General features: G+C 39.4%; 1 protein-coding gene across 3 annotated transcripts; it reads left to right on the top strand.

Annotated features, from left to right (window-relative positions):
• The first annotated feature begins 50 nt into the window (after nucleotides 1-50).
• On the top strand, nucleotides 51-22049 carry IQCB1 (IQ motif containing B1). Of its 3 annotated transcripts, none has more exons than XM_089520271.1 (14): nucleotides 51-199; nucleotides 2021-2134; nucleotides 4397-4559; nucleotides 4705-4834; nucleotides 8269-8362; nucleotides 8518-8617; nucleotides 9969-10141; nucleotides 11383-11492; nucleotides 12778-12887; nucleotides 14104-14246; nucleotides 15304-15452; nucleotides 16314-16442; nucleotides 18089-18245; nucleotides 20618-22049. In XM_089520271.1, the coding sequence occupies exons 2-14, from the start codon at nucleotides 2026-2028 to the stop codon at nucleotides 20842-20844; spliced, it is 1794 nt and encodes a 597-aa protein (XP_089376397.1). In that variant the 5' UTR covers nucleotides 51-199; nucleotides 2021-2025; the 3' UTR covers nucleotides 20845-22049. The 3 variants fall into 3 exon arrangements, with proteins under 3 accessions (XP_089376397.1, XP_089376398.1, XP_089376396.1); XM_089520272.1 differs by lacking the exon at nucleotides 51-199 and adding an exon at nucleotides 286-335; XM_089520270.1 differs by lacking the exon at nucleotides 51-199 and adding an exon at nucleotides 675-1146.
• The last annotated feature ends 440 nt before the right edge of the window (nucleotides 22050-22489 follow it).

Genomic DNA, 22489 nt, shown 5'->3' on the forward strand with positions numbered 1-22489 from the left:
GGACCAATGAGAGAGGAAGGGGGCGTGGCCTTTGTGAAGCTAGAGCTGGCAACACTCTGCAATGGTCCCTAAGGAAGCAGGGCCGGTTCCTGACTGAGCAAGTGGAGTTTGCCTTTTTCCTTTTTCTTAATTAGCTGCGGGAGTCCGGCTAGCCCCGCCCCCGCCGTCGCTGTCAATCACCAAGGCGACGGATTGGCCGGTAAGAGTACGGTTGGAATTATCGGAGCGCGAGCGAATGTCGTTTATGCAAATCAGGGCGGAGGGGGGAGGGGGCGGAGGGGGTGAGCGCGAGGCCCTTTTGTGACGTCACCGTCGAAAAACGGCTTCATCACAAGGTCCAAAAAACACACTGCAGAAATAATCCAGTTTGAGGGCGCTTTAACTGCCCTGGCTCAACGCTAGGGAATTCTGGGAACTGTAGTTTTGTGAGACATTCAGCCTTCTCTGTCAGAGGGCTCTGGTGCCACAACAAACTACAGCCCCCAGGGTTCCCTAGCACTGAGCCAGGGCAGTTAAAGCAGTCTCAAACTGGATTATTTCTGCAGTGTGTTCTTTTTGGACCTGAGACTGCAGTAATAACAATCCAGTCTGACACCCCTTTAACTGCTGTGGAATTCTGGGAAGCGTAGTTTGTGGTGGCACCAGATAATAATAATAATAATAGTAATAATAATAAATGTTATTAAATTGTTTGTGTCACACGGGTGCATTACTTAATGAATAAATAATGAAACAAAAACTTTATTTATTCCCTGCTTTTCTATTGCCAGGGAACCAAAGTGGCTTACATCCAAAAGTCAGTCCAATATACAATGCACTGTACATATAATATACCCGGTTCTCCCCTCCAAAAAAGGAATTAAACGCATTACAATTAAAATTTGTCAATTAAAATAATTGACATTTGAACCCTATGTAGCCCTTCAGTTCTCCAGTCCAGATTGTACTGTAAAGCAGGCCTTCAGTTGTGTGGAGTAGCGCTGTACCTCCTGTGTCGTTTTGTCAGTGTATGCAGAGCTGGGCTTTCTGTATAGTTCTTTTGCCCTTTCCCCACAACTGTTAATCCTGCAAAGGGGGATGGCTAGTGAAGCTGGTGTTTGTAGTGCAAAAGCAGTTCCTGCTAACGTTGGCATGTCTGCCATCAAGGTAATGCTGGATCGTGTTGTGTTGAGTGTTTCCCTGCCCCCTTTGAAACAGGTGGAGAGGGCTAAGTTCATACTGAAACCAGGAGGACAAAGTTGGGGCCTCAGGTGTCTCTTCTTGTGTTCAAAAGTATTACTGTCTAACATGTATCCTTACATACAAAACATTGAACCATCTGTCTGTTAAACCAAAGGGCTTACCTCATTAATTTATGATCGTGGTAGAGAGTTTTCCACTATCTCTCCTCACTTGTAAATGTGTTTCTCCTGGGACATATATATATATATATATATATATATATATATGGTAGTTCATTTCTGTAGTCATAAAACCATTTTAAAGATGGGTGGGCAGAGGTGGTTCATGTGTTGCCATATTTCTAGATATAACTTTAAAAGAGTCAGTTGACTCCCAGTAATTATAAAAAGCCACTTTGTTTCAGCTTTGCCAGGCATTTGCAGTTATATGATAATAACTCCACACATGGTGAATCATGATATAAGGAATATCTGGTACTGATGTATTGGCGATCCGGTGTGGGTATATTTGTTCTAACTGGCGTCTGAACCCCAGGTTCCCACATCTTTTACATGAGATCGCTAAACCTGGGACCTCAGAAGCTAAACTGGGACCTCAGACTAGGACCCCTGCCATAAACGTATGTTCACAACCTTAGCTGTGAGCAAAACAAAACACATACACATACCTGTATTATAAATGCAAGGAGACAAAGTTATCTTTCAAAAAATAGAATTTATTTGCCTTTGGAATATTTTGCAATGTGAATTTTATCACCTACATTATCTAACCCACTGTTGTCCAACTGAAGGCAAATATCTTGCTGAGTTATTATTTCTTTCTTTTTATTAAAATGCAGTCCCCATGTACGAAATGAAGCCATTACCTGTGGATTCCAGAATATTGTCACTGGCCGCCCAGGTCACTGAAAGCTTTGATCAGGATGTTCCTGTGTTACTGCTGAAGCTGAAAGGTATATAGATAATTTATTCTTTTAGCTCAGGAATTGACAATATTCAACTGATGCTTCCTAAATTTTCCAGTGCCAGATGTTTCCCTGCTGCCCCTGTCACAAGCAGCAGTGTCAGAAGAAAACGTTTCCCCCCCATTTACATCAAGGTGTGGACCGTCCCCACTCCACATCCTGATCCTCATTCAAATTAGGTTTTCTGCTTTTATAACAAGGCGTGCACCTTGTTTCAATAGAAAATTGCTCTCCTATTGGCAAGGTCTGGAAGGAATAAAAGGGCCATAGGGGCTGACTACAAAACTCAACTACATATATTCCATTGCGGTTTTAGACTCAAGACTAACGTAAATTAACAGAATAGCTGTGTGTACTGAGCTTCTTATATTATAAGTGAAACTGAGATTCAGTATTGCATTTATCATGGAGCTCTGTCTATTGGTGGTTCTGGAAAGACCACCTGTCCTTCTTTGATATTTTGTTCCAATTTTTTATTAGTGAGATACTTGATTTTTGGCTAGCAAAAACAAGAGAACTTATAAGCATGGAGTAAGTTGGCTACTTGTATGTCTTCTAACACAGCAGCTGTAGGAATGATAGTCATAAAAGGACCAAGATCTTACTCAGAAATCCCCTGCAGATAAGGTCTTTCCCATTTTTGGTCCTTCACCATGTTGCCAATTATCAGGTCATATGCAATTACACTAATTTTAATAAATGTATTTAATATGAATAGTAGATCCTGATTAGGAGATATGTGAGTTCCTTCACAGAACTTGTAAGTCTTTTCAAAGAATGAGATGCTGAAATGAGAAGAAAGGTGATGCAGTTCCGCAGCCATTTGAATTAAGCCCCAGAAGGACCAGCAAGGAGCCACATATATGTTTGCTAGATTTCAGATAGGACAAGGCTTTTGTGCTCTTAAGATCACCATTGTAAAAGTTCAAACCTTTGAGACTAACTGAAAGATAAACGTTAGTAACATGAGCTTTCATAGGTTTGAGCCTACTTCCTCAGATGCATATTGTGTGTGTATGTGTGTGTATATACCTCTTCAGATCTCCTATCCATTATAGTGATCCCACAAATTTCACAGAGTTTTCTTAGGTATGGTAAACTCAGAGGTAATTTTTACAGTTCCTTCCTCTGAAATATAGCCTATAGCACTGGGTATTCATTGGCGCCTCCCATCCAAGTACTAATGAACGTTGACCCTGCTTGGCTTCCAAGATCAGAAAGGATCTGATGCCCTCAGAGTATCTAGCCCCCTTACATTGTCCTTATCTAAAAACAGGTCTGTTACATTCCATTCTGAAGAGGAACTGAGGGTAAGCCACAATAGCATTTTAGTAAGAGCAACTGTCAATTGCTAGAGAGCTACTTTCCAGCAAAGGAAATGTTTGTGGCCAAAGTTTGCTAATTCTAGCTGTGCAGAAGAAGAAAGTCTTACCCTCTGATTAGCAAAAGCTCATTTCAGACTCTATCTTGGTTTGTGGACATAATTCATGCTTGTTTAAAGCTTTTTCTGAACCTTAAATCTCTACTTACTTGCATTTCCCATGATACTAAATTCTTTTCTGTGCCATCACATTGATTTCTTTGTTCATCCTATCTTGGCCATCAAATATAATCTGTAGAGCAGGGCTGGACAACTTGTGACTGCAGATGTTATCGAATTGCATCATCCAGACTCTCCAGCCATAATAACTGATGGGAGTTGTAGTCTAATAGCATCTGGAAAGCCAGAAGTTGCCTACCCTTGCTCTAAGCCTTCTAGATGTGAGTTGTCAACTCATCTTTTTTGGCTTTTTATATGGCCTACAAGGCTATTGTTCGACCTCACTGTTAAGATAATGGCTATAGTAAGAAGGCAGAAGCGGCAGCAAGTGGGCCTGTGTGTTATCTGTTCGTGTTATCCTGTCGGAGGGTGTGTTTTAAAAGAACGGGTTAAGAGGTGATATATGGTTTTACGTGCTACTGGTTTTTTTTTATAGTTTTTTAACCTTTAACTGTATATTAAGTATTGTGTTGAACTGTTTTAATACAGTACTGTGATTAATTTAATTCCATTTTAATGTTCACCTTTTGTTTGGTTTTAGTTTTATTATTTTTTTGTATGCAGCCTGTAGTTCAAATTCATTCACAGCATAATGAATTGGGAGAAAGGCAGGATACAAATAAAATAAAATAATAATTTTGATGTGAATGCAGACTTTGTTGTTGTGTAAATCAGGGGCATAGATATTACAATTTGTTTTTCTGCCCTAGATATTTTAAGAAGTGTACCCAGTGGAAGTAATGAATTACAAAAACTTAAGCAAGACTTGTACTTCTATGATCTGGTTCAATATTGCCTATTTGTCCTTAAGCAAGATTATACAAGAGTGTTGGGAGGTTGGACTACTGCTGCCCAAATAGCAGAGATACTAAGGTAAAATACATCTCAGTTACAGTGCTTTATTCCTGAATTGCTTCCATCCTTCCTCTTTAAATTGTTGTATAATTGACAAGAGATAAAGGTGTATTACCTACAAATGCTAAGGGGGAAAAGACGTGCATTTGTTTTATCTTCTCAGCCTATGTTGTGTGGGTCTTGAGGTGAAAGAAGAACCTGAGGAATTTTACAGTAAGCTACTTCCTTCAGCTGTAGACAATCTCCTCTTCTTAGGAAAGCGCCTTCAAGCACGATTTGTCCGTGCAATCAAGGTATTTCAACTGGCTGGCTTATTGTTACGTAGTGGGACTGTTTTGTAACTAGTGCCTGTATTCATTAATATTGGACTACATAATAAAGGCATCATTGGAGAGATTCAGTTAAAAATTTATAGAATACAATAGAAAAGAACCAGCAAAATTATTTTTAAAATACACATATGTTTAAATAAGCTTTGATGATCGCACATAATTGAATCAACTCTTCTTTCCAGATATGGAGGTGGGAACGGAATTACAGAACCTAGAATCATAGAATCCTAGAGCTGGAAGAGACCTCAAGGGCCATCCAGTCCAACCCCCATTCTCCCATGCAGGGACTCACAATCAAAGCTCTGCTGACAGATGGCTATCCAGCCTCTGTTTAAAGACCTCCAAAGAAGGAGACTCCACCACTCTCCAAGGGAGTGTGTTCCACTGTCGAACAGCTCTTACTGTCAGGAAGTTCCTCCTGATGTTTAGGTGGAATCTCTTATCCTTTTACTTGCATCCATTGTTCCATATCCTATTCTCTGGAGCAGCAGAAAACAAACTTGCTCCATCCTCAATATGACACCACTGTACGCGGGCTCACCATACACAGACTTAAAGTCATGTGGACGGCAAACCCTAGTAGAGTGAATAGGGTGTGCACCTATGGTGTGTGCTACACCGTGGTGCACCGCAGGGGCAAGCCCCATTCAAACTAATGGAGCTTGAGCACACATTGTATTTGTCTCAAGTGGGGAGAGCTGGAACAGATCCCGTGCATATAACAAGGGCAGACTGTATATGGCAAGGGCGGACTTAAACAGGGTTATCATATTGCCTCTTCTCCAGTATAAACATACTCAGCTCCCTTAGGCGGGTTATAGACCGCCATGAAAGTACGCGCAGAGTGCGTACTAGGGTTAGGGAGGTGCAGTGCTTCTGCACCTCCCTAACCCTAATATGCGCTGTGCGCGTAAAAAATGACGGCGGCCGTTCCAGACGGCCACCGTCATGAGGACATCACGGCCGCGCCGCCTCTACACGGGGCGGCGCGGACGTGACGTCCTCGCTCCGCACCAGGGCGCCTAGGGCGCCCTTTGCGTGAACCAGGAAGGAGCTCCGTTTCGGAGCTCCTTCCTGGTTTGCGGCACCGCTTTGCTTCGCTGGGCGCAGCCTTCAGATGGCTGCGCCCAGCGAAGCAAGGGAGAAAGGGACCAAGCGGCCCCTTTCTCCCCCTCACCGCCGCCGCAGGGTGTCCTTGGGGCTTGAAGCCCCAAGGACACCCCTTTTCAGGCTGTGGGGAAGCGGCGTTTTGCCGCTTCCCCGCAGCCTGAAAAGCGGCGGATCGGGGCCTCAGCGGCTGCCGCTCTACACACTGAGGCCCCGATACAGCGGGGAAAGGGGCGGGTGCAGCCTGCCCCAAATGGGCGGTCTATAACCCGCCTTAGTCTTTCCTCATAAGGCATGGTTTCCAAACCCTTCACCATTTTGGTCACCCTTCTCTGGACACTCACCAGTTTGTCAACATCCTTTTTAAATTGTCAACATCCTTTTTAAATTTTGGTGTCCAGAACATGATTCACTTTTATCTCAGAAACTGTTTTGAGTAATGTTTGGAGGAACAGATGCCGCTAATATACCTGAGTCTAATATAATATGGCAATTTATAGAATCATAGAATAATAGAGCTGGAAGAGACCACAAGGGCCATCCAGTCAAGAACTCTTAACCCTAGCCCTAACTCTAAAAGTTGCTAGCCACTTCTGCAATTAGATCATAACAGAGATATCTAGTGTTTAGCTTGCAATTCCTAATTTAGAGCAATATTGTTTGCCATTTTCATTTGGTACATCTTACTAATGGAACAGTTACATGGGTTCACTTGGAAAGCTCTGACATTTTAGGTGTTGTTGTGTGCCTTATAGTTGTTTATGGCTTATAGCGACCCTAAGGCAAGTCTATAATGGGGTTTCCTTTGCAAGAATTGTTCAGAGGGGTTTTTCCTTTGCAATCCTCTAAGGATGAGATAGTGTGACTTCCTCAGGTCACCCAGTGAGTTTCCATGGTCAAGTGAGGATTCAAACCCTAGTTTCCAGAGTCATATTCCAATCCTCAAAGTAAATAACCATGCATAAAACACCCTAAACATGTTTTGACTATAAGGTTTTCTTTACTAGTCTGACAACTTTTCTCAAAATTTCTCTTATAGACATGTGCCAATAATCCTATATATTTTAAAATTATATTTTTCCAGATACGTGCATATTTTAACTATATTTTTGGTATCGTTTCAAAAGGGAATTGTTGGAGCAATTTTGCAGGGAACAACTATTAAGTCAAGGATATTTATTTATTTATTTTTGCCTCATCAACCAAGCCAACTGAAGCTTTTAATGTCTCATAACAGTGATCAAACCCTAAATGGAATTAGATGAGGCCTTGGAAGCCTTCCTCACCCCCCTCTATTGAGAACTGCTTTCCTGCAGGGGTAATATGTTAAGCTGTATGGTTGTGATGTACAGAGTTTAAAGGTTACTTTAGACTCTGTCTGTCACCAAAGTTCCATCTCTCCCTCCTTCTCTTTGTCTCTCTCTTCCTTCCTGCCTGCCCAGTGGTTTGCTCAGATCTGGGCAGATCACTGGAGAGGTCTGAAGTGATTGCTTACAAAGGAACTTTGGTCATTAGGCCACAGACTGCCTACCACTGATTTAGATAACTTGCATCCATGTTTCACTAAAACAAGTGTGATAATGGACAGAGTGAAACTGATGTCAGCAAACATTTTGGAAACTGAGCCTTGATTTATTGGTTTTTTGTTGAATCTTGAATATCCCTGGTATGCGATCAGCTGTAGAGATAGCCTCAGTATTGTCCACTGGTGCAGTTTTAAATTTTAAAGTTTGTATTAACATATTACATTTTAATTCATAATTGTTTTAATTGTGTAATTGTTTTTTAAATTTTAAATTTATACATTTTAACTCTGTACTGTTTTTAAATTGTATTGTTTTTGAATTTGCTGTTAGCCAATTTGAGTCTCTATGCTGGGAGAAAGGTGGGATATAAGATAATGATAATGATGATGATGATGATGATGATGATAGAGGTGAGCAGGAAGTTTGTGCCTCAGGAGCAAGGGGGAATAATTTGAGGCTTTCTAATTACTTAGGCAAGTATTAGCTTAAATCACCTTCATATGTAGATGTAATGTTACTCTGGTTGTGGAACTAATAGGATTCCAATTTCCACTCCATCCTATCATACTCCAATTGCTTCACCTTTGCACCAGCATAATGTTACCTTCCATGATGAGGGGGAGTGTCAAAATTAGTTATCCTGTTCAGCATATATAGCAAGCAAGTAGCAAGGTCAAATCTGTTTTCAAAGTGCATGTTCCAGGGATTGTAATGTTGTAATAGTGGGAGGAGCAGATTTCTTATTCATTTATGTTTTTGAAGGATGAAGACCGAAGTGAATTTTCACAAAGTTTCAAGATAGTAACTGATGCCCTCTGCCGGCTGTGTGAGGGGCATGCTCAACTAACAGGAAAAGGTAACGGAAGGGAGAGATCTGGATGTCCATCAGTTGGTGGAAAGGGGAGTGTTCTGATCAAATATTTCTTGTTTTGTTGTTTTCTTTTATTTTTGCAGCATATTCAGGAATAATGCTTTCTTTTGTTTGAATTAGCTTTCTTGTTTTTCTCTTAGTGCTTCAGAATGGACAGTTTCATCAACTGCTGATGACTGATGATGCTGAAACTTCAACTGTGATTATGTCGGTTTTGCAGAAGATTTTAAAGACCAACATGTTAAGTCACACCTAAATTAATTTTTCCTTCTAAAAGTTTCTCTTAATGATTTTTAAACAAAAACTCATCTTAAAATGCTGATCACTTTTCTTAAATAAATTGGCTCATTTAAACTCTGAATTTACTTCCCTGGACAGTGGATAATGTTGTAAGTGAAGAAGACTAAAATTGCAGGAGATGTTTCTGTGGAGTCACGGGAGCTTTCTGGATTCCTATTTTAGCTCCAAATTAGCAGCCACATAAATCTGTCGATATTACAGATGAATATAGAATGATGATCATAGCAAACACCCAAGGTTCTGAACATGTAGACTTTTGTGTTCATTTCTCATTGTAGACAATATATGTGTTAAAGACTAAGATTTTGTTGGGGGAAATTTAGACCCCTTTAGCAGTAACATCTAAAATAATCTTAAATCTGAAAAATGCTGTTCTTCTCCTTTTTAGGACAACATTGCTCTTGGAATCACTATATGCTATGTTCTGTACCAATGTCTCCTGCTGGATATTTTTTTTCAATTGAATAAGTGATATAAGTTTACCTACATAATACAACCAGGTTTTTTTGTTTTGTTTTGTTTGCGGGAGAGGGTTCAGTGTTTTGCCAGCTTGATAACAGATACCATGTAGCTCCATACACGTTTGTATACAAGAACTGGCTAAAATTCTAAATTTAGACAAAACGCCTTTCATTGCTTATTGTCTTAAAAGACTGATAACCCTTTGTGCTATCTATGAACAATAGTATCTTCTTATTTCTCTAGAAGGCTTGTTGTCAAGTTAGGTTATTATTTTCGTTTATTTGTTTCTTCAGTTTTGCCCTTCTTCAGTAACCACAGCAGTGTCCATGGCTGTTGTCCCCATATTATTCTCTCAACAACCTTGTGAGGTGGATTAGGCTGAGAACAAATGACTGCCCCAAGCTTGCCCAGAAAGTTTCATTGCTTAGTAGAGACTTAAACTTGGGCTGTTCAAGTCATATTGACTATTGCAGGGGTGGGCAGTTGTTACCCTCCAGATGTTGTTAGACTGTAGTTCATGTATTTCTTCACTATTGACTGTTACTATATAGGTGATGGGAGCTGCAGTCTAACATCTGGAGAATCTGCCCAACCCTGTTCTAACCACTACATTTTTACATTTTTCTGGTGATAAGTCCTTGAGAAATCAGTCTTATTTTTTCTGCAAGACACTTGACTGAATGTCATTGTGTAGAGTACAGCATTGGAGACAGATTTTAAAGGAACTTCTTGTGTCTGGTGCGATATTAGCTAGTTGGCATAACCTACTGTTTTCCCAGCATTCTTGAATAGAATCCGGCCACATATCTTTTATTTTTTGTAATTTCAGTGCTGCGTTACTTGAACTGGATGAAAAGTCCCTGCACTGCATTTTAGATGAACTTGTTTATAAGCTTTCCTCTTCCACCAATCCTGTCATAGGAAATGCAGCTATAAAACTGTTACTGTTGATCACAGAATCTGATGCCCAACTGTTGATGACATTAATTATCCGCTACAAAGGTTTGGCGCGCTGTTTGTTTTTTTGGACTTGAGAAGAATTCTAGAAAAATAAGTATTGCCATATAAGGGGTAATATTTCTCTGTAGTTCAAAAAGAAACAATGTCCTTTGTACAATCCAGCCCTCGAGAATCCTTTATAAAAGGTCATAATTGTGTATCCACTGATAAATGATAAAATGAAGTTATAAATCAAATGATAACATACTATACATTTGACTGAGACTTCCATGGGACTTAAGTTCAAATAGCACAGTGTGGATCTAGCCCTCTTTCAAAGAAGCCATGTTGAGATTTTTTTTTTTTACTACAGTATTTACATTTAATACCATGCTACTTTCATTTGATGCAAAAGACAATATCTTTCTCAAGATGTAGCCCAAGAAACTAACAAGCAACAAAACTGTTTATTTTTCAGTGTTGCCATGACTGAGAGCCTAAATACACCGGCACAATAGGCTGGCTTAGGGGCGGTGTGGGAGCATGGCGTTTAGGTGCCCAAATGGCGGGCAGGGTTGCAGCATTCCAGCGGTGCAGTGCTCGTACACTCCATGCCACAAAAACACTGAAAAGTCAGTGCCATGGTGGAAAAGTCATCCTTTTTCCTCCCCTTCTTGAGCTGGAAAAATGCCGAATCGGTGCTGTGGCACGTGATTTCTGCAGCCCCAATCTGGCACTTAAAGGGGCGGCATCATGCCTCCCCTTTAGATCTATCTCTGCTGGTCCTGAATTAATGTATTTGGGCTTCCAAAATTATTCTGACTTAGCTATTGGATTGTTAACACTTGTTTTAAACCATTTAACTTTTGTGACACCTAAAATCACATACTTTTTGGTAAGCCTAGGGTAGCTCTACAAGTTTACCTGGAGTTGAATGTCTACATCCAGCAAATTGGTCACTCTGTGTAACTTAGTAAAACTTTATTTGGTCAGTGCAATTATCTTGGAGGGACATAACAGGTGCATTTGTAAGCATGCTAGATCCAAGTATAAAAGGTTGTGATTCTTTCCAAGTGTTAATCTGGAGGCAAATGTGGGTTTACCATCATGCCCTTGTGAGGAGGCCTTTAGTTGGTTCAGCTCTTTTTGAATGTTTTGGCCCTTTCTTTCCACTCATGTATTTGGCAAGAAAGCATCACAGTTGCCTGCTCCTGCAAATGCAACTATAATTCTTTATTGAGGGACTGAGGAAACAGTGTTTTTTCAAAGCACCATGTTTATCTTGTTGTATCTCACTAATTAAGGGCTACAGACTCTTCTAAGCAAGCAGTGGACTGGCAAAGGATTTGATAGGTACCTCAACCAACTTTTGGACTTGCTGTATTCTGAAAACTACAAAATTCACAAAACACAGGTTTGCCTGAAATTTTATTTACTTATTCATGTAGTAAAAGTATCTTACCTGGTTCTAATCCATGTGTTATTTCTAAGTTTCCAACCAGCACTTGTTCAGTAAGTATTATAGGTCCAAGAGAACTGCCCAGAGCTCCTCAAATACTTAGTTTAGAAAATGTAAGCTCCAAAGCTGCTCCAGTATTTATTTTAGCAAATTGGAACTCTGACATTTAGCCCACAAAAAAGCCTCCAAGGCAACTTCTAGATGAAAAATACAATAAAATTAAGCTTGTCAATTAAACAATTAAAAGAGCAGCATGAAGGAGCATAACATAACTGGGTTGGCTTCAAAATATATTGTCATGGTGGGAAGCTTAAAAGCATGGTGGAATGGGAACATCTTTCGTGCCCTCTTGAAACATGAGCAGGAGGCCTGCCTTAACCTATGGAGAGGCTGCTGTTATAGCAGGTGCCTGGGAGGCGGCACCCGTTGTTTGCTTCCCTCCATGTAGGAGCAGGGAGGAACCATCTGAAGCTAGCAATGCTGGCTGGCATCGCAAGACTGGTCGGGGAGACTGGCAGGACTTTTAAGGCCAGACACACGTGGCTACCGCCATTCCAGCCCCCAGCATCTGAGTGAACAGGTTGATAGTATTGCAGCCTCTCCCTTGAGCTGACTTGGTAGTTAGGGTTAGTTACCCCCTCCATGGGATAGCAAATGATTTATGAGGGGGTAATTCAAATTATTTATGGCCATTATGATTGATGTATGATCACCTGTCATGAGTGATTTATGATCTCAACGTGATTGATTTGTGGCAGTGCTATGATTGATTTATGGCCCAGATTATATTTAATTATGATTAATATGATTGATGATCATTTGATTGATGACCTGCTTGATTGATTTATGACCCTGTCTGCCGAATGATTTATGCTTGGTGGGATAAGCTATTGTATATACCCCCTCTATTATGATTATGCCACCACATCATTGGTCAAACCGTTACGCTGTACACATCACCTCTATGCAAGTATTAAAGTTGTGGCCAGTTTTAACCCATTACACAGTGTCTGGCTCCTTCAATTCCGCTATAAGGGCTGAGTCATTTCTCCACCAAATACATTTGTAACAGGATATCATTTTTGACTCAGCAAAGTAGAAGCTTGATAAATTGAAAACTTCTCCAAAATAATGGTCTGATCACAAGGTATGGGGCAATGAAAAGCATTACAGCTGGCTTCATATTTTCAGTGCACCCAGTGGAAAAAATGTGAGTGATCCTTTGCCTTGTTGATTTCAGGGACTACAACAAGCAGCATGCATAATCCAGGCAGTGTGGAGAGGATTTCAGACCCGGAAAAGATTAAAGCAACTTCCAAAAGCAGTAACTACCTTGCAGAGGAATTTTAGGTAAAAATCGGGATTTATTTTATTAAAAACCAGTAGGTGCAAGCATCAAGGATGGTGTTAAAGTGAAATGGGAAAAAATATTAAGACTGAGTGGCAGCTGCATTATGAAGTACAACAGCATAAAAAAAATTTCCACAGTTCTTCATCAGTGGTGTTTTCCAGGGTTAGAAGATAACCTCCATTTTTATAACAATTAAAATCAGAAGAATTATAATCCTCACAAAACATGTTCACATATATTTGTATAATGTTGCACATGAACTCCACAAGATTTCATGTATGCATTATCATCTGTATGTTTTTCTATGTGGAAATATCCCACAGTCTGTAGTTTGTTGTATGAATTAATGTGGGCTAGATTCAGTATTCAAGCCTGAATACATAGTTTGTCCCATTGTGTAAAGGTGAAGACTTGATCTCATAAGGAATCTAGAAATGTAGATTTCTTCTTTAAATATACTTTCCTTTCTGATTCAGGGACACTTACTCTTTAAAAAAAATTATTTACATGGCTTCTGTTTTTATGGAAACGTATTTTGCCATGAAATACGTTTGATGCCTATTTTAAAGCTCCATAGTCTCATTACTGGCCTTGCTGTGAAAGCAACAGTGGACTGTTATTTTACTCATGCAGTTTCCATTCTAGCAGGAATGAATTGTAGAGAGCCTGTGCCCTTTTAGCATAAGAGCTACTAGAAAACTTCACTTGATAGCTGCAAAAAACAAAATTGTGGAGGTACACTGTACTAAATTTTTGCTTTAAACAGAGTGCACACCTTTTTAAAAAAAGTTCAAACAGAGGCTAATGACCACCTGTCAGAGATGCTGTAATAATGGATTAGCTGCATTGATAGGACTAGACCAGTGTTTCGCAAACTGTGGCCTTCCAGGGATTTTGGATTTCACCTCCCAGAATCCCAGGCTATTGGTCAATATGGCTGAGAGTTCTGGGAGTTGAAGTCCAAAACACCTGGAAGACCAGAGCTTGGGAATCACTGCACTAGTTGATCTTTTAAAGAGTCTTGTGGTTTGATGGCCAGCTGTGATTCTCCAGCTGTGTTTAGTCAGTGCTGCAAAGGAACATATTACAACATTTTTTGCCAGGGTCAGATTTTTAGCTGTGTTAGATTGCTCTGTGTTACAGTATTTAAAACTGGAAACCAGTTTCAGTGTGAAACTCACAGAGCCTCCAGTAATTACTAATGCTTTGTTGTAGGGCTAAACGAGAACGGGAGTTGCAAGATTTAAAAAAACAGAAAAAGGAAGAAGAGCTCCAACAACAACTGCAACTTCAGAGACAGAGAGCCATGAGGTTGTTTCATGAACGACAGCTTACAGTGTTGGAAATAGTCCATGCAGGTATAGGCATTGCAGTAGCACTTTTTTTTTTCCAAATCAAAGCTAATGTTCATTCTCCTGAAAAATTTTGTTCTCCTGAAAAATTTTATATATTCTGTTTCCTTAACAATTAATAATTGATGCACTAAAGGGCTTTCTTTAAATCTGGGTACATTATTGTCATAGGTTAATAGGCAGCAGAGAAACCTAGGGGTCACACCCTCCTTACTGTGTTCCCCCAAAACATATATTTCAAAACAGATTTGCTTTTTCCATTGTTCATTTCCTGTTTCCTTTGCTTCTGGGAGGATGCTTACAAGTGAACTGGGAAACACTTGTATCAAAGGGGACCCTCCACATTTCCTGGGGTTAGGGGCACTGGGCCCAGTGAAAGTGGAAATAAAAACTTTTTTTTTACCAGAGAGAATGCCTCTCTAAAAATCTCTAGGTCTTCCAGGGCAATTCTGTGGTCAAGATCTTCCAGACTTTGACCATGAAATTGCACTGGAGGACCTACAAATGCCTAGAGAAGTGTTCTCTCTAAGCATCTTTAGGTCCTCCCCACATGACTTTTGGCAGACTTTGACAAAAGAGTCATGCTAGAGGACTTTGAGATTTCTAGAGAGAACATATTAATCAAATCCATGAATAATCAAATCTGCAAAAGTCAAAACCACAAATTTGGAGGGCCAAGTGTAGTTTACTCTGTCCAGGTTTCTGGTGCATTTTATTATACCTATTTGCTTCAATAGGTGGCAGTCTTGACCTTATTTGCCCATGTCTGGAATGTATTCTTATTGAAAATTACACATTACTTAACCCAAAAGTGCTGTATGTAAACTGTTTCCTGTTATCTCACCTGTGTAACAGTTGAATGTGATGTACCATAAATTAATTTGGCCTCCCCCCCCCCCCCCCAAGGTATCTATGTGTTGATTAACAAAGAGATCTGTGACCTGCTATTTCAGCTGAACTATCTTGGCAACCACTGATTTTTTTCCTGTCTTGCTTTTGAGCAATAATGAAACCCAGATCAGTTCTGTTGCAATATTTGCTATCTTTGTCCTTTATCTCCTAGGTCAAGTAGACAAGCATATGCATGAAATGAAGGAGAAGTCCGCTATAACAATCCAAAGGTACTGGAGAGCATTTAAGGCAAGAAGAAATTTTCAGCAGCAAAAAAAATCTCTCCAGCAATATAAGGCAGCTGTCATCCTTCAGAGAGCAGTGAGTATTAAAACTAGGTGCTAATGTGAGACACGAATATTATAGACTTGTGTAATAATTTGAATTTGTAATTGTGCAGTTTGGGTTTAAACTGCTTTAATACTTAAAGAAGTATCTGTCTGAAAACTAAAAATGCAAATGACCTTTTTAAATGTAGATAGAGGAGGAGATGGCAACATCCTGGGGATAATAGCTGCTGATGCTTTCTAATCCTTTTTGCCAATTCATCAAAATATTATTCTATTCCATATGACTCTGGAAGCCAAGATTTTAAGTTGCTTTTGCAGAAACATATTCTCTAGCCAAACTGTGCTTTACTATAGGAATTCTCTTCCTGAAGAGAAGAAATTAGCATCATGCCTCTGCCTTTTCAGATAGTTGCAGTGGTTTGATTCTGGTAATAAGTACCTGAGAACAGGGTGCTGAATTAGATACCACATTTAACCTAAAGCAAGACTGATTTTTGATTTGTTTGATGTAGGGCTTTCTATTCATCCTGAAAACAAAATGAAAAAACAAAGGAAAAGATTGAAGAGTACAATATTAGAGAATAATTAGTGTCCATCTTTTCACCTCAATACTTGTTATAGTCCTGAGCTAAACTTGTGTAATTATGTCTTTGTTCAAACACAGAACACTGAACAGAGTGTTAAACTCTTGGTTTTGTGTCAGGAGGCACATACAAAGATAATGTTTTAAGACAGCTCATGTTTTAAACGAGTTGCAGAGCACCTATTCCTGAAAGATTCTGTGACTTTTTCTTGAAAGATTTTTCAGGTTCATCAGAGTGCGATTTGGTTATAAAAATGCAGATTGTCTAAATTGTTTTCGCCAAGTATCTTCTTATTTGTGTTTCTTCAGGTGCTTAAATTCTTGGAAAAGAGAAGGAAAAAGAGGGCCTATTCTCTCTGGAAGCAGCCCAAGTCTCTCTCAGATGAACAGAGGTTATCACTGCAGCAAAAAGTAGATGACTACATCAGACTGCACTCGGTACATTGTCTCCATCTCCTTACTCGCAGGACATTTTTTTCCACATCAATTTGTTGATATGCCCTGTATTATGTGGAGGATATTTGGCAAATACGGAGTTTATACCTGTCAGTGTCTGGATCCATAGGTCTCTGCTATTGTTCCACCTCTGCTGAATGTAGCCTTTAATTCACCCAGTGTTCTTCTACTGCATATTGTAGACAAAGACAGATGATGATGTTCAGTCAAGCTGCTTTCTAGGGAAACTTGTTTGCCATCACTGTTCTTCTCATTGGTGTGTTGAAATATCACAGTGAGGCATACCTCTTTAAAAATCTGGTTTATTGTGAATAAGGCAGAGTGGCAATGCATGCTGCCTAAGCATTCCTGCTGCAAACATGAACAGTTAAACAAATCAGACTCCCCCTCCATGGTACGGTTATCAAGTCATTTGAACCTGGTAATTCTGGCCTGTCTATCTCCAAACAAGCTGGTGAAGTAACAAACTGTGACTTATTTCTGTGGCTTGTCAGCAAAGAGACAAGCAGGGCCCATATGTCATGATAAGCATATCATAGATGGCAGATCCATGGTTCCCTTAACTGATAGGGCAATATGCACCAGTGTGCTACTTATAAATTATAACCCAGGTTACCTCTGGAATCCTAGCTTACCTAGTGGTGAGCAAACCCAGACACTGAGAAATGCAAGCCATGTGGGAATGTAGTTTGAAAGCCACCTTAGCACTAGTTCTCCTTCAGCATTAAACAGTACAGATGCTACAGGGAACTGAAAATGGTTCAATCCTATCCTAATGGCTACTCCTTTTTAAAATCTTATATGAGTCAGTGAAGTAGCAAAACATTAACAGTGGTTATAAACAGCTTCCAGACTAGCCTTGCTTCGTTTCTGATATTAAAAAGTTCTAGAAATGGTTGGGCATCTTTTTTAATTCCTTATCCAAAGTCTACATGAGTGTTCATATACACGCAGATTTAAACATGTTTAAAGAAATTTTTTAAAAAAGAACTCCAGACATTTAAGGGTTTGTGTGTGTTACCATTCAGCAGTACTGCCACAGGTACCACTATACAATAGGTGATAACAGGAGTTGTATATACATATGTTACCATAAGTTGTGATGCTAGGAGGTAGCTTTTTCCAAAAACTTTTTGAGCCTGAAAATCTGGCTAGACAAGGGGCCATGAGAGGAGTGATGAAATTAATGGGTGCTGAATATGGCTCTACAATATCATTTCTCAGTCTTGAAGAATTAAAATCAGTATGCAGCCTTTATTAGTTCTACATTCTTTCCCTAATATAACATGGAAGAAATGCATAAAAATCTGTGCTTTATATAATCTCAGAAAGTACCATGAATATACTCTTTTCTCTTTATTTGGCCTGAGAAACCTAAGATACTCGGTTTGCTTGGGGCTTTTTTTTAACCATTAATGTAATAATATGAATTTGCTCCTTCCTGAATTCTAATTAGGAAACTAAATTTATTCAGTGATGGATTGATAGCTTCAGGGAGAAAACACAGGAAGAAGCACAGTTATTAAATTTACAAGTGCTCAAGGAATGCAAATGTTGTGTTGCAGAGATTCACAAAGGTTTGAAGCTGATAACAGCTAATAGTGACAGGCGCCATCATTTTTCTCCAGGCCTCTGAGATGTCAGAAGAAATGAGCAGGGAACTTCATCATCAAGCCCAGGAAAAGCTGGCAAAGTATTTGCTGAGACAAAGCCAAGACCACAAGGCAAAGCAGCACAGAGAGGCGTTGCTGGCCCAGGTCCATACAGATGTGGATCAGCTGATGTGTATGTTTCCAGCTTCCCCCCCCCCCCTTTTTTTTTTTTTTTTTTTTTTTTTTTTTTGGTCTTGTTCACATCTTCTTTCCATGTGGATGAATAGTATTAGAACTAATTCTTACTTTTAGATGTCACTTCTCCGAGCCATAGCCTTTCTTTAGGGATCATCACCAGCTATGTGAATTGTGAACTACATAGCTGGTTGATATCACAACTCCTCTTTAAAATCTTTCTGGTCAGAAATGCTTAGCCATAGAAACCTAAGAAGGGTTTACCGGATCACACTAAAGGCCTATCTAGTCCAGTCAGACTCTTGGCCTGTCATATGCCTATGAGAAGCTGACATCAGGGCATGAGTGCAACAATATCCCTCCACTCATGTTCCACAGGGACTAGTAGACAAAAGCATGTATCTCTGATACCACAAGTGCTATATAGCCATCAGGGCTAGCCATATCCTCAAGGAATTTGTCTAAATCTCTTTTTAAAGCTCCCCACCCCACCCCAAGTTGATGGCTGTCACTATATCTTGTAGCAAATTCTAGTCTGAGTGTGGGCTGTGTGGAGATTTATGTTCTTTTTACTTGTCCTCTGTCTCCCTCATTCATTTTAAATTAATGCTGCTTGGTTCTAGTACTATGAGCAACGACTTAGGGAGCAGGGGATGTTTAGCTTGGAGAAAAGAAGGTTAAGAGGTGATATGATAGCCCTGTTTAAATACTTGAAGGGATGCCATATTGAGGAGGGAACCAGCTTGTTTTCTGCTGCTCCAGAGACTAGAACCCGGAGCAATGGATGCAAGCTCCAGGAAAAGAGATTCCACCTCAACATTAGGAGGAACTTCCTGACAGTAAAGGCTGTTCGACAGTGGAACACCCTCCCTTGGAATGTAGTCAATTCTCCTTCCCTGGAGGTCTTTAAGCAGAGGCTGGATGGCCATCTGTCAGGATGCTTTGATTGAGATTTCCTGCATGGCAGGGAGTTGGACTGGGTGGCCCTTGTGGTCTCTTCCAACTCTACAATTCTATGATACTATGAGAAGAGAGAAAAACCTATTTTCTCCATTTCATGTACACTTATATAATCATATCTGTCCTTACTCTTTCTTTTCTCACATGGTTTCTACACATGTAATCTTTCTTCATAGCCTTTGTCATTTTAGTTGCTCTTTTCCAGGTTTTTCACTGTTTCCAGCTCTATTCCTAACCGTGTATAGCTGGAAATAAACCACAGTACTGAGTCCTTTTGTGGGAATGGGTTTTCTGAAAAACAACACAAATCTTCACTATGCAGTACGGACAATTGTTTTGGTAACCTCACAAGACATTAAAATCCAAGGGAGCATCCCAGGGTAAATAATGATAATTTTCTGGGCTATAAAGATAAATCCAAAATCCATTTGCTCTCCCTCCCTGATAATTGTCCCAACCCATGCTGCTGTCGTTCCTCTATTACTTCTGTAGTCTTTAACCCAGCCTTATTATTTGTTTGTTTGTTTGTTTATTATTCTGATGTCAGCTGGCTTGCACTTCCAAAACATCCGGCTGCTGGAACTTCTGTGTTTCTGCCATCTTTAGGTTTCTCCGATTTTTACTCCCTCCTTCCAAAACAACAACCCTCCAGAAAAATTGTATAATCAATCTTTTCTGCTGATTTTTCTGTTCATGGAGACTGGGTTTGGAAATACCATGAACAGAAGCCTACAAAGGTTCATATTTTGAATGAGGAAAATGAACATGTTAATAGATTCCCCCATGCCTACAAAAACTGAACAGAAGAAAGTACTGATCTTCTTCAGACAAAATACAAAATTATGGTTTAGTGTTAAGAGACTGATGAGCTCAGGTTTGCTAGGTCCCATCTCATCTCTCCTCTGGCACAGCCAAGAAGAGACTGAAAACTTTTATTTCCATTTTTAACTAACCAAAATGTATTCTTATGTCTGAGTCCAGTCCAAGTGTAATTAATCTTAAGTATGGCTTTTGCATCACTTAATATACTAAGTGACATTCCCTATACAATGTCATGATAGAATACTGTCTTCACATCCAAAATCTGATGTATCAGACAAAATGGTGGGCCACTAGATTTGTTTCCCTGCTTCAGCACTGTCTCCATCTCTAATTCTAACAATGTGTACTTAGAAGTAAGCCCCAGTGCTGAGACCCTTTGTAGGAATGGCTGTTCTAATAAACATTGTATTCATAAACAACATGTGGCACATACTGGCCCTTTGTTAGAGCTTTTTGTTTTTTCTTTAATTGTCCTACAAAGCACAGAAGAAAAAACTGAAGCCACCGAACCTTGGGATGTTCAACCTTATATCCTATAGAAAAAATAATATTTGTAGCATGTGATTTTTTTCTCTTTTTTTACCATAGGTGCACCAAGTCTTGCAGAATCTACCTTGACAGATCTGAATGTCTTCGTGAGTAGATCTGTTCCTGTGGTAGCTAAAGCCAAACAATCACACAACAGCATGTTAAAATACACACGATGGCCCTGGTGGAAGAAAATTGGAGAAGAATTTTTTGATGAAGACGCCATCTCAGAAGATCTTCTGAATGTTGAATTGGGAGCTTTGTTTGTTGCAGGGAGTAAAACATAGTTGGGAAGAAGAAAACAAACTGTAGCTAATATGAGTGTGATTGTACCACTGTGTCTTCTGTGACAGAACCTATTCCAAGACATTATAGGGAGCAGTTCCCACAATATACTTAAATGAATGGCTGAGTGATTTATTGAATTAGTTTTGAGACCATTTCAAATTGTTACAAGTTTACCTTAAAAACAATTAAAGTTAACATCTTATATTAAAATAACAGAGGAGCAGAGTAAAACTATACAAATTAAACACACCGACCTCTTTGCACCACATTTTTCCTGAAATTCCCACCCTTGGATGCAAAGTGGGCCACCTTCAAAGACACAGAATGATTAGAACCACTGAAAAGAAAAGAAGTTTTTTTCAACACAGGCCAGTTGCTCTTACTGGACAGAAGGGGGCCCAGATAAAATTCCCAAAAGCTTGAATAACGGTGGCACTTGAATAAATAACATCTTTTGTTCTCTACTACTTGGGCACAGCATATACACAGCCTATGTGGAAGTGGAACACCTTTAAATCTTCCCTGGAAGAGCACTGAATCCATCACCTCAAACCAGAAAGGAGTGAAAGCAATGTGTATAACACACTTGAAAGGTTTCATTTTTATAAGAGTTCATTTTTCATATAATGGGTTTGTACTGAGGCAAACACAAATAATATTTTTATGTTTTTAAATTAAGACTAGATTTCTGTATTATAGCTGCAAAAGTTTGTACTCAAAGAATCTAAATGTTCAGTTCCACTAAATGGAAAATTCACTTATTAAAACTTGTATAATTCTGTTAAAGCAGAATTCTCAGTTTGATTATGGAGATAGGGGCTAGGTATTAAGAACGGAAAAGGAAAGAAAGAAATGGCAGCAACAATGGGAGATTATATTTTAATAGATGATAAGGGACAGCTTTGGAGTAAGAAGCATCAGTGTGACTTGGAAACATCTTAAACTCACTCTTGTTGGAATCTTGAATACTCCTTTTAAAACATTACATTTTTAAATGTTGAGAAAAATCCCTTTTTGTTTTAGTAAATTAGCATATAATGCTATCTTAGGTTAGATTCAGAGAAGGAAAAGGGATTTCAAGTAATTTGTGGATTGAAACCATATATATTCCAATGCAATTGGTACTAGTTGCATTTTTTTTGCTATAGGCCCAAATTCTGGGCAGTAGTAAGATTATACAGATTTCTCAAACAAAACATAAAAATACAGGAATTTTGATTTCATACGGCTTATAATGTCACATTTAGGCATTCATACAACTTTAAATATATGTAACAGGCAATCAGAGGTCCAAAATAAATTGTATATAACCCTTTTGGAATTTTCAAAGCACCATTGCTCTGCAAGCAAATGTTACAGCCTTTAAAACGGATGGGACCTGGCAGTCTTATGAATGTTGTTGCATTGCAAGTCCCAGCTGCCCAAACCTGCTTAGCCAAGGGTGCAGAGTGCTAAGAGTTGCAGTTCATCATCTGGTGGACTGAATAGTTATCCAGTTTGAAAAGCTGAGATAAAACACTGATTTTCAGATTCTAACCATTAAGCACACGAATGCATCTCCTGTTTCTCCTCAGTATTCCAGTTGGTTTTTAGTGCTAACAGATTTATTGAGTAGTGTGACCAAATCCTACTGCTGCTTCCCTC

The sequence above is a fragment of the Sceloporus occidentalis genome, unplaced genomic scaffold, assembly GCF_023333645.1.
Source record: "Sceloporus occidentalis isolate IW3139 unplaced genomic scaffold, rSceOcc1.0.p SCAF_4, whole genome shotgun sequence".
Lineage (NCBI taxonomy): Eukaryota > Metazoa > Chordata > Lepidosauria > Squamata > Phrynosomatidae > Sceloporus > Sceloporus occidentalis.

Excerpts from the sequence above, each read along its gene's own strand:
- IQCB1 (XM_089520271.1), top strand. The coding sequence starts at position 2,026 with ATGTACGAAATGAAGCCATTACCTGTGGATTCCAGAATATTGTCACTG. Across the intron at positions 4,835-8,268 it reads GATTTGTCCGTGCAATCAAG|GATGAAGACCGAAGTGAATT; the intron begins GTATTTCAACTG and ends ATGTTTTTGAAG. Across the intron at positions 10,142-11,382 it reads ATTAATTATCCGCTACAAAG|GGCTACAGACTCTTCTAAGC; the intron begins GTTTGGCGCGCT and ends TCACTAATTAAG.